The 13,197-nt window shown below is 35.9% G+C and overlaps 1 protein-coding gene across 1 annotated transcript in view; it reads left to right on the top strand.

Annotated features, from left to right (window-relative positions):
* The window catches only part of LOC111640908 (multidrug resistance-associated protein 4-like), an 89,729-nt gene that overhangs the window by 26,402 nt on the left and 50,130 nt on the right, over positions 1–13,197 (top strand). Inside the window, exons 11-13 of the mRNA XM_023387002.1 lie at positions 8,241–8,335; positions 8,519–8,605; positions 8,665–8,761. Coding sequence (XP_023242770.1) covers positions 8,241–8,335; positions 8,519–8,605; positions 8,665–8,761 — 279 coding nt within the window. The remainder of the gene's footprint in view (positions 1–8,240; positions 8,336–8,518; positions 8,606–8,664; positions 8,762–13,197) is intronic.

Genomic DNA, 13,197 nt, shown 5'->3' on the forward strand with positions numbered 1-13,197 from the left:
AAACGTGGCGCATTGGACGATTACAAGTGGCGCTTCAGTTAGTTCTGAGCAAAATTGCCAGATTTGGCTTTTTTGAAATTAAGAATATTATATAGAAAAATAAATTTTTATAGTCTGTCTTAGTAAGTTCATTTGTTGCACAATTCGTTACGGTCTATTTTGCAGATAAAATGAGTATTCTCCACATAGTAAATTACAATGTATGCATGTATTTTGAGTCTTGCGATCTTTATTTCCGATCAGTTTACAGGCGTGTAAATGGCCGAAAACATTTATTGTGATTAAAGTTATTCCAAGCTGATCTCGTTCTCAGTGCCAATAATAGTGGTGCAGAGTAATCTCACCAAACGAGACTCTGGCAGCATTAGCACCATCATGAAGCAATCACCCTCTTGTACAGGAGATCATTGTTAACTATTGTAAATTGGTGCTTCAATAAACTGTCATAAATTAATTAATTCAACTGCGTGATTAAGTTATTCCCTTTTTTCCCCTAAGCGAAGCAGATTTATTCTTATCTCTATTTATCAACCCCTAACATTGAACGTAACACTGTATAAAAAGTGTTCGAGTTATATGGTGCATTTGAACTCGTCTGTCAAAAAATTGGCACATGGTATGAAAAAGGTTGGCCACCCCTGGTGTAGATGTTTATAATTAACCTATCATTTGTGGTGGTGTCAATGTCCTGAGGGATGGAGAGACTAGGGTGAATAGGTGTAGCATCGTTGTCCTTGTCAAGTCAGTTGTCAGTGATGAGAACACCAATGGAGTTGATGTCATTTTTGTATTCATCATTGGAGACCAGATCCAGTAGTTTGTCAAGGAGATTTTGTCCTCGGCCAGGTTAGTCAGGTTATACCGGATGTAGGCTTGCCTAATTTTTAGGTCCACTGGAAGGAGGTTACTGAGAACCAGAAGAGCTTCGATAGGAGCTGTCTTATACGCCTTTGCTATAGAAATGGCCGATAGCCTTTGAATGGAGAGCAGCTTCCTTTTTATGTGGACCCTTGTCACTGACGAGCCCCAAATTTCTGCCCCATAAGTAATAATCGGTTCGATGGCTGCTAGGTACAGATTTCTACTTGCAGATGGGCCATAGCCCCACTTGTTCCGACAGATAGATTTGAGGGCTTGGGAAATTTTTGTAGCTTTGCTAGAGAATGTACAGAAAAACAACACAGTAGTTACTGCATGGGCAACCACAGCAACAAGTTTTCCTGCATCTACAGTCAGGAACAGTGCTGCGTCATTGTGGGAAGGCCGCTAACACTCTACCAGAAGGGAGCCAACATAAGACCGCATATAATGCATTCTTTCTCAACAGTGCCCCATAACCAAATGCATCAAAACACAAGCTGATAGTAAGGTCAACTATGAATAATAAACCCATACACAATGTGAACACAGGCAGCTATAAATTTATGCAGATTAATGCACAGAAATGCAAAGCTGCCTGCTCCCTCCTCATTCGCACTTCCAATGTATACAATACAGACATCATCATAATCCAAGTACCCCACATTATTAACAACATTAGTCAGGTTCAATGACTGAAAAGTGTATCCAGCTCAGGACAATGGCTATCGCATCAAGGCTGGTATTATCATCAGGAATAAAAACATTACCTTGTCTTCCTCTTGTGTAACAGATAATAACACTCACCTTTAAATATGTTTTGTCTACATTCCAGACAACACTAACATTGAGATGGCCATGAAAGACATTCATCATCTCCTGAACTAATACAAAGATAAACCTATGCTAACAGGAGGAGACTTCAATGACAAGTATGCGGCTTGGCATAGATGACCATAGATGACTCTAAGAGTAACATAGTTAATGAAACATGGCCCAACACAACCTTACTCACTTGAACACCAGCACCCTTCCGACCTACTCCTGTACCACAGAGGAAAGTTTGATCAACCTAACATTAGAAAATAGTCACATCACCTTAGTGTTGACCACTGTTATACTACTGACATAGATTCTGCCAGTGACCATAGTTATATCTTCACCCAACTGAATAGTACTAGTAATACTATTAATCATAGTTTTCACTATCTCGCACTAACTGATAATTATCTTGCAACACTTTCAATAACATTTGGGCTGGTACCGCTCACCACAGTTACTATACTCAGGACACCTTAAACCATATTGTCACCAGGCTTACAAATATTGAATACAATCACTAACTCTTACATTATTGCCTCCGAGGTCAAAAATTGTAAACAGAAAAATATTCCTTAGTGGACCACTCACTGAGTTAAAAAACAAAAAAAATTAGTTAGGAGATTAAGGAGGCAATTTAGAAATGAACAGGACTCGAACATTAAAGTCACACTTAGAGACCAGTATAGGCACGAACACAGCACTTACAAAACCCTTAAACATAAAACAAGAACTAACACTTGAAAGGATTTCTGTACCAACACTTGCGGTTGCAACACCTGATCTGAACCGTACTACTTAGTTTGTAAGGAAAAGTGCCAACTCCAAACTTCCTCCACTATCCAGCTCCCCAATGGTCACAACACCAACAACATGGAAGAAACTATTACGCACATTCTCACCAGCCTTTACTCTTCAGATAACCCACAGCAGGATCATAATACATAAGCAGTCGTGTGCAGTTTTACACTCACTGCACCTAATAAAGACAATGACCGCAACTTCACTATATCGAGGTTTTCGAATGCCATCCATTCACTCACAAATAATAAACACCCAGGTCTTCATGGTATAATTATTGGGGTGATAAAACATGCATTTCAGGCCAATCTTACAGCATTCGTAATTCTGTTCAATATCTGCTTGAACACTGGCCTTTTTTCTACTCACAAGGGAACTGTCGAAGTGTCTTCTAATAAATTTTAATAAAATTTAGTTAATAACTGCATTAAAAGTATACAAACTCTATTTTAAATTTGTAGCATTCACTAAAAGTGTTGATCAGAGTTATTAGCAATCAAATGCTGCACTACTTTATACTAGTTTAACACAACTATGCAAATTTTAAGAAGTGAAAGGGTCGCGGAGGAAGACGGCGATATAACATTTAGAATAAATTCTGGAATTTTCAAAAATGGTTGAAGAATTAATAAAATTTTGTATACTTTTAACATAATTATTAACTAAATTTTATTAATTCTTCTCCCATTTTTGAAAATTCCAGAATTTATTCTAAATGTTATATCGCCGTCTTCCTCCGCGACCCTTTCACTTCTTAAAATGTGCATAATTGTGTTAAACTAGTATAAAGTAGTGCAGCATTTGATTGCTAATAACTCTGATCAACACTTTTAGTGAATGCTACAAATTTAAAATAGAGTTTGTATACTTTTAATGTAGTTATTACCTAAATTTTATTAAAATTTATTAGAAGACACTCCGACAGTTTCCTTGTCAGTGGAAAACGGCTAGTGTCAAATTGATTCCCAAACCCACCAGTGCTAACACTTACAAAAATTACAGACCAATCTGCATTCTTCCAACTCTGGGAAAAGTGTTAGATGGTCTAATGATTAATAGGCATCAGAATCAGTTTGGCTTCTCTAAAAACAAAGGTACAGTAGATGCCATCAACAGGTCGTTAACTATATCCACCAGGCTAAACAATACAATCAGCATACCGCAATTATCACTATTGACTTTAGAGGCGCATTCGGTCATGCCTGGTAGCCTTTTATCCTGCACACATTACATGCTCATCACTGCCCTCAAAATGTTTACGAACTTCTTCAGTCCTAGCTTAGCAACAAGAGTGCAGGTGTTTATACGATACAAAATAACATAGTCATACTCATCACTCAATGCGGTCCTCAGGGACCAGGCCTGATCCTGGTCCTGGAACATAGCCTATAACTCTATTCTGCACTTAAACGACACCCTGCCTCCTGGCTACTGCATACTGGGCTATGCAGACAACACAATTATTCTAGCTTCATTCACATTAGTCATAGGAAGGACAAAAGGCACTACTTACACTATTGCACTTATTCTGACAGTAGGGTAGCTTTACATAGGATCGTGAAGTTTAATAGCCGCTTAAAACTCATCTATCTCATACATCACATTCTCACACACTTAGACAACAACAATAAAATAGATTTCCAATGGGTCCCAGGCCATGCCGGGTTCTTGGCAACGAGACCACTGACTGTCTTGCCAAACAAGCTGCAATGTCTTCATTCACTAATACTTTCAGTTACACTCCTATCTCGTTCATCAACAATCACGTCAAAAAGCAAATCTTCATTTTCTGGTAATACAGCTGGGACTGTGACACCAGTGGTTGGCTCACGTACACATTCACCCCCAAGGTTAACACTACTGTGATTCTTCGCCACTTTAAAATTTAGTTACACCCTCACTCAGCTACTTACAGGACACGGCAACTTTAAGCAATACATGCATAGATTTAACCTTGGGAACAATCCACAATGCAATTGTGGTATTCAGGAGGACCAAAAACCACTTCACTTAGTTTTTCACTGCAATAGGTACAATCACAATAGGGATAGTTTAATGAGAGCTGCTATTCTTAAAGGATACAGCTGGCCTTGCAACCTGCACCATCTCATTCACACACATACAATGTTTCATCATCTACTGTCATTCATATCTCTTCATGGGGCTCTTGAGAGCACTCACTTCAGGGGCACAGATGGTAATTAACTTTTCCATACTTTGTTTCAACCGCCAGTATATAGCTGTCTTTTAACTTGTATTTTAATTCTTATTTTCTCACTTCTTTCTCAGTCTAAATTCGGTTAGTCCTAGTTGCAAGTTAGATTAGGGACCCTTAGCTTGGTTTCTGGTTAGGTTATGATAGGTTAGGTTAAATTAGATTAGGGTTTGTTTGCTTTAGTAATCTGGTTAGGTTCGTCCTAGGTTATGGTAGGTTAGTTTAGTGGTGAGTGAGTTAATGTTTACAAAAATAATAAATAAATATAAATAAATAAATAAGAAAAAGTAAAAAAATTTTGTGACTTGCTCGTTTCTCTGTCAGTCTGTTTGTCTCATCTAGTTTGTCATTGTGTTAGTTTCCTTTTCGCACTCTCTGTCTAGCTGTTAAATAGTATTAAGATTCGCGATCGCGTTCAGTTATATTAGTATTAAGTAGATACAAGTCTTCCTACTAACAGCCACTTGGCCTTAACTTCTGCCCTTCGCTATTCGTGGTGGCTCTCAATTATTGGTGTTCGCTACACTCAGGTTTTCTGTTAGACCATTTTGAGGACTGCGGACTTCCAGCATAAAAACTGCACATCAACAAAAAAACATAAAGAGTACTGTAGCCATATGTACATCGTTCAGCGGGATCCTACTTTCTCTACTGTCTATATCCTTTATCTCCTTCTTCGCTTCTTCTTTCCCTTACCCTCTTTTTTGATGGCTAAACATTTCGTGTGCGGCCGATGTCATTCTTGTATGTATGTATATCATGATATTCCATGATTAATAATTGTTGAATTATCTTTAAATTTTTAAAAGTTTTATGGAGACTGAGTACATATAATACAAGCAATCATTTATTAATATTGTCACGATATACTTTAGTATTGTCTTGCCCCCTGTACATCATACATTTTCTGTTTATACTGAACTTATGCCGGACATGTATCTAACTCCTTTCGGGAGAAAATTATTTAATTGAAATAACGTTACTTCCATTTGAAAGCGAAAGTTCCTGTATTCTTAAATCAGAGTCTCCTACCCTACCCTTTCATGTTCCGCTCATAATTTTCATTTGTCTAATATTGTTCACGAGATTAAGGAAAATCAGAGAGAGAGACAGGAAGAAAGACGAATGACAGAGAGAATTTATAGATCTATAAATTATTAAAATTGAAGTACAAATAGTTTATTTTTGTAGTTTCGGAAATTGCATATTTTTGTGAAAATATGGGCAAAGGTAGCGTACCGTTTAGTCATCAGGACCGTTAAGCCTGGTACTCACATGCGGCAACGAACGACGGAAATCGTCGACGGAAACAGTTGCCGTTCCGTCGTCTTTCCGTGTTGCGTGTACTCACATGCGGAAATTACCCTACAATTGAAACGCGCCATCTGCCAGCCGTAAATATAAACAAGCTACTACAATAGGTAGGCCACGTGTCAGTAGTCGAAAATGGCGTCTACCGGGATTGCTTTGTTATATCGATTAAACTTTATAAGTTTGCTTTGATCTTATCACAAATAAAAAAAAACTCAAAAACGAATCATTTGGATAGGAAAAATATTCTAAATCGTCGAAAGTTAGGAATATCGAATACTTTCGTCGCCGAATTACGCTTACTCCATTCCCAATACTTTACGCAGTAAGTCTATTTGACATTAAAATTTAAATCGGATAGTAATATAGAGTATAAATGAAATATATTAGCGTATTAGTGTACAAATAAAGCTTTTTAGCTTGCCGCCCGCCATAGTTCAAATGCTATCGTCCCACATGATCTTTATGACGACACTGCTAAACGGTCTTCCTATTAGTCTAATTCTTACCGTGCCGCTTTCCGTTGCGGCAAAAGTTGAAAATTTTTAACTTCGTATTCCGTCGACGTCGACGGCAAAAGTGAAGTCATTTTGCCGTTCCGTCGACCGTTTCCGTCGTCCGTTGCCGCATGTGGGTACCAGGCTTTAGTCCTGCTCAGTCAGTCACTAGATGGCTAAAGATAGAAATGTCGTCCGGATCTCTCGATTCGTTTGACTGTCACGACTGACACCAGTTAGAGTAGAAGTTTCACGCCGTAACTCGCGAAGTTACATGCTATATTTAAACAGAAGGCTCTATTCTGTCCAGCGGGGAGAAATCGCGGATAAGTTCTGATTGTAGCAGGGTAAATGTCTGTACACGGGAAAAGAATCAACAGGTAAACAATATCAAAAGGATTCAATGAATAAAATATAACAAGCGATACAAAAATTAAGCTACATCCTATAGACCAGTGTTTTTCAACCTTCTTGAATACGCGATCCCTTTACAAGTGAAAAAATTCTGGCGACCCCCACGGCCATGTTAAAACTATATCAGTGATTTTCTTTTACAGTTTTTAATTTTCTTTCTGTTGAGACCTAAATATCGATAAAAAAAACTAATTGTACTGTAAAATAAACAGGCACAGCCTTCTCACTGAAATTGTAGTTTTTTTATTGTAGTGTAGGACCTAAAAACACTTGTTTTTTCTTTTATCCGCGACCCCCCCGGTATGGCTTTGCGACCCACCTGGGGGTCGCGACCCACAGGTTGAAAAACACTGCTATAGACTATCATAAATCGAACCTATCTAAAATACATCTCAAAGCGAGAGAGAGAAAGATTTTACAATCGGTTAAAAAAAGATAATACTTTTGTTGAGCAGACTTGGATAATGCCAGCTATCCTCTAAATTATTCTAGTAAGTTCCTTCTGATGAATTGTGGTTAATATGGCATGTTCCTTCTTCTATTGACTGCCATCAATATGGCAGAGTCTAATTCTTATGAACTAGCGTATATTATGGCAGGATCTACTTAATGTTGACAGTTTATGGCAAATCTCTTATTCTCTAGACTGCCGCGAACTCGTCAATTTTCCCCCTATTTATTCTCATTTTCCACTAATCACATTGCAAGATTCTGATCGCCTGACCAGACACAGATGTTCGTCAGATAATTGCGATAAGATCTTTCTAACTGAAGTAGAACTTCCTTTTCCCACACATAACGGCAATTTTTGGTCTAGTTTCGAACTAAAATATTATATTGAAATTAATAATCACGTGGAAAAATCTAAGACTGTACCAACATTTGAGAAATAAATAAATAAATTATCGAATAAAATGCGTCTCCGCTTTTGCATTTTCACATTTTTATAAAATAAGAATTAGGCCTACATATTTTTCGTATTAGTTAAAATCGAAGTTAAAGACTAAAAATGTCATTTCATATTCACTTTCATATTCCAGAATGAATTTTGGGGACAATCTGACCTTCCATGTTAAGTTACTTGGTAGCCAAAAATGCATAAAAAGTTATTTTAATACATGAAAGTATGTTTAGTTAACCGATAAAACTGTAAAAATGAAAATTGAAAAATATATTATGAACATGAAAATAAATTAATACGAGTATTAATTCGTAGTATTTTTTCAATTTTAATTAATACATAAATTATAATCTAAAGTTTAAAAAATTGATGACATATTTTTTAAAAATATATTTAAACTATACTCTATTTTTGTCATTGGCAGGATATACGTTTATTTCCTAATGGAGATTTGACACTAGTAGGAGAAAGAGGGGTGATAATGAGTGGTGGGCAGAAGGCAAGAATTAATCTAGCAAGGTAAAATTAGTGCTATCTTGGTAAAATAATTTTACAAGTGCATTTATTAATGCATTATTTATATATATATCAGGCTATACAATAAATACAGTAATATATCAAATACAAAAACAATTCTGATGTAAATAATTATATATGTTCCAAATACATTTATTTTTCTGATATTTATTTATACTTTTTTAGAGCGCTATATCTAGATGCAGATATATTTTTACTCGATGATCCATTGAGCGCCGTTGATGGTCCAGTAGCCAGACATTTGTTCCAAAAGTAAATGTTTAAATAGAAATTGTCTTTTCTTTATATATTTCATATTTCCTTTATTTCAGGTGTATAATGGAATACTTGAACGATAAAATTTGCATTTTAGTTACACATCAAACACAGTTTTTGAATTCAACAACTAAGGTTTTAATGCTAAACGGGGTAAGAAAATAAATATACCTATGTCTATTTTAACACTTTAGTTTAATAATATTTTGATTAATTTAGAAAAAATTATGAAGTTTGTCTAATACAATATTTAATACATCTCATGCATAAGTTTAGTAGCATTCTATGCCTACTATCATGATTAATATTTCTAACTTGAAAATAAAAACATTAGCGTTAGTTCACACATCCATAACTAGGTGCCAACCAAACTACAGGTTTGTTCCCACCTCTAGCTGTCTTATTTAAAGGCGGCCATACACTTTAAGTTAATGCTCAAAGGATTAACCATGCATGCCTGACCTGATCGTGTGTGAGGGAAAATTTAACAGTTTTGGCGAACTGTACTGACCACCTAAGTAGAATCAAAAAACCATTTGATTTTCCTGCACGGTGTCAGACTGTGCAGGCCGACCTTAAGGTGTGTGCCATCGTGTCGTTCAGTTGTGAGTAGTTAGAACAATGTCACGTGAATGTTTGGAAGAATTATTTTCTATAACCTTATTAACTTTTATTATTTATAATCTAATAAATTAATTTTTCAGGTTATAAATTATTTTCAGATCAAAAATTTTTTGAGTAAATTAAAATTATAAATAGTTTTAATATTTAGAAAACTTCCAATTCATTTCTTCTGTTTTCAGGAAACATCTTGGTACTCTATATCAATTTCTATTACATTTTAAAAAATTTATTGTTTTAATATCCAAGTAAATTAAAGCATGACAACTTAAAATAAGACAAAGTTTAATAAATTCCTTTTAATTATTAAATTATAAAATTAATTTGCAATAATAATGTTTACAATTTGTACTAATATCGAATGTGGTTGAGAATTATTAATATATATTCATTTATAAAATTTAATCCATGAATTTTTTGGTAGTAAAATCGACTTGCCATTGATTTTTCTCTGATAACTGATGCTTTTTAACAGAATCTATAACCCAAGATTTATCTTGAAAAGTTAATTTTGTGATCTGAAATAATTCCATTAAAAAATTATTCGTATGAAAAGTTAACTTTGTGATCAGTGCTACCCAAACACTACTACTACTGTTTACACCATCGACTTCTATGCATACTTTTTTTCCGCGAGTTTTAATAGAATTTGTTGCCAATAAATATTCAAGAACAGTCAATATGTCGTCATCAGATGCCATGGGTGACTGACTGACTGACTGGCAGACAATGGCATAGCAAACATAACTGGCGCCCGGGGCGCAATACTATATTGGCGCCCCCTCCCCCTTCAGAAACAAATCTTGTTTGTCTTGGAGACCATTTGGCGCCCCTCTGCGAGTGACGCCCGAGGCACGTGCCCTACTTGCCCCACCCTAGCTACACCTCTGCTGAGAGATTTTCTTCTTCGTGTGTGGGTGATAGGAAATTCTTAAGTTCCTCAAGGTCAGACAGCCTCAAAGGATTAACTTAACGTGTATGGCCGCCTTAATTACGCAGGGTTTGCCAGTCTACAGACAGTTCGTGACATCGTTTTGTGACGGTGTTCTCAGTGTTGCTCTTAGTATCTGTATACTCTATTCGTACTGTTCCATCATTGACCTTCTCTCGAACGAAATGATACTTTATGGCTATATGTTTGGTCCTATTAAAACTTTTGGCATGTCTTATCGCTGCTTGATTATCGCATTTGAAGATAGAGGGTTCTTCCAGTAGTTCATGCTGATCCAACTGTCTAAGGCTACGATTACTATGGATGCAAATTCTGACGAAATTTTGTTCTGATGACTTCTGACGAATTCGTCCGAACAAACAAATCCCTGTTTACCAATGAAAGTGTTTACTTTGGCAGCGAAGGGCATGTCAGAACACGCACGATGTAGTCAGAACCATTCCAGCGTTCAAATGAGTTTGATTTTTTCGTGTGTTCTGACGTTGAATTTCGAGTGTTTTGTTTTTTTCAACATGGATATTGATAAATTGATTAATCTTGTGTTCGAGAATAGGTGTTTGTGGGACATGAAAGGAAAAAACTATCACAACAGAGATATTTCTCATTTTGGTCTCATTCTGAAATACTCGAAAAACTTTTGCGGGTTGTCCCACAAATCTTGATATAACATTTGGAACGCTCCCTTATTGTCTATTACGGAAAATAAGTGGTTAACATACTCTGTTTTCCCACCACCCATCAACAATAACTTAATCAACGGACTTTCAAGAAAATAAAACTCATCAAGTTCGTCCATTTTGCTGGAAGGCAGAAATGTACTATCAAAAAACATGCACAGTGTAACCACCTTATTCTGATGAGGATTTCGGAGGTACTCGTCAGAACAAAATTTCGTCACAATTCGCATCCATAGTAACTGTAGCCTAAGCATTTTTCTCATCCAGGTTATATCTCTAGAACACGTAGATAGGGATATATATTCAGCTTTCATCCTAATGAAAGTCGTTACGGATTGTTTTGTGCTCTTCCAGGCCACAGGTTCTCCTGCCATAAATACCATGTATCCGGTTGTTCTTTTACAGTTTACTTTGTCCATCGCCCAGTTTGCATATGAGAAAAGGTTTCCTCCAGATCTTGTGTATTTTATTCTTAGTCGCTTTGTTGATTTCAAATAATGTAATATTCTTTTAGCTATCAGATACATTCCAATGTTTTTCCTTGAGTATTTGTTGCAGTTCTGTGTAAGTTTGTTAACTACAAATGTAATGTCTGGCTTTTTTTCTGCGATATATAATATGTTATACACTTGTTCACACATCCATAACTTGGCACCAACCTAACAACAGGTTTCTTCCCGCCTCTAGCTGTCATAGACTGGTTGTTGCCAGTCTATGACAGTTCGTGACATCGATACTCGCTTTAATTTCGTATTCCCTAATAATCATAAACGAATTATGTAGTAATGCTTTCCTATGATCTCACGTTTACATTTATTTATATATAATATGTAAATTAGGGAAGTTGAGGTGTTTCCACTTTTTTTATTTGCACAAGTAACTATTACAATGTATTATAGGATAGATATTTATTACGTTTATGATCGTTTTGAGGGAATAGTTCTTTTTTCCCATTTTTTATTGCTGAACACTACTGATCAGTGGCGTAGCTACATATTCAGTGCCCTAGAGCAAGTAGAATCGGCGCACCCCCTTGTTCCTCGAAAGAAGTCTCGCAAAATTTATTTTAAACATTTTTATTTAAAAACATATCTAATTATTTCGATTTAAAACTTTAATAACAAATTATTTGAGATTCGAAACATTTCAACAATAAGATATTCTATTTAATAATAATAAATACAAATATAATAATAAAACAAAATATAATCGTTTAAGTACAGATTACCTAATAATATTTACTAAATAGTACCATGTTTCCCTAAAAATAAGACAGTGTCTTATATTAATTTTTGCTATGAAAGATGCGCTAGGTCTTATTTTCAGGAGATGTTTTATTTTTTCCATGAAGAAAAATTCACATTTATTATTGAACAAAAAAAATTCCCAAGTCGAACTTAGACGAGAGTGATGTATATTCGGTCGTGTCGAACTGAACTTAATTAAAACCGAAGTAACGAACCATCGTCGATAAAGTTTATTAAACGCCTCAACTGGTAAAACCAATCTGGCATCCAGTACGACTACTCCTATACAGCATCCCTAATGAATGGGAGACAAGTCCCCCAGCCAAAGTGTCAAGCAAGTAGCGACCAGTTGCAAAAAATTGCCATCATCGCCCAACCCAAACACCAGACTAGGCAATTGAAGAGCCTTACAATCAGGCTTCCTCAGTGGACTAACGAAGTTCTGGTGCTGGAGTGGACTTCCCACTCTCGCTTAAACTTAAACTTTTTATAGCCTCGACATCGGGCTCGATGACTAATTAGTGCTTACTGAACCGTAGCACTATGCAAATATGATGTGGCGTGATTCCCCACCGACCAATTAGCGATTACTAGCCGTAACGTTATGCAAATCTGTGATTCCCAAGCCATAGTATTATGCAAATCATGCCGTGCGGCGTGATTGTCTGCTGACCAAAAAATGGCTGTACTTTCAAAAAGCCAACAGCCACTTTCAACCATCTGTCGATGACCTGATGATTTCCTATGATCTCACGTTTACATTTATTTATATATAATATGTAAATTAGGGAAGTTGAGGTGTTTCCACTTTTTTTATTTGCACAAGTAACTATTACAATGTATTATAGGATAGATATTTATTACGTTTATGATCGTTTTGAGTAAAAAGTAAAAAAAAACTTTATTACGTTTATGATCGTTTTGAGTAAAAAGTAAAAAAAAAACTTTGCTAGGTCTTACATTCGGGGGAGGCCGTATATTTAGCAATTCAGCAAAACCTATGCTAGGTCTTATTTTCGGGGAAACACGGTGTATAAACTGTATTGACAAAATATATGCAAGTTTAGTTTCATAACACATACATAATAAAAC

The sequence above is a fragment of the Centruroides sculpturatus genome, unplaced genomic scaffold (assembly GCF_000671375.1).
Source record: "Centruroides sculpturatus isolate CEXI.00-Female unplaced genomic scaffold, Cexi_2.0 scaffold1225, whole genome shotgun sequence".
Taxonomy (NCBI): domain Eukaryota; kingdom Metazoa; phylum Arthropoda; class Arachnida; order Scorpiones; family Buthidae; genus Centruroides; species Centruroides sculpturatus.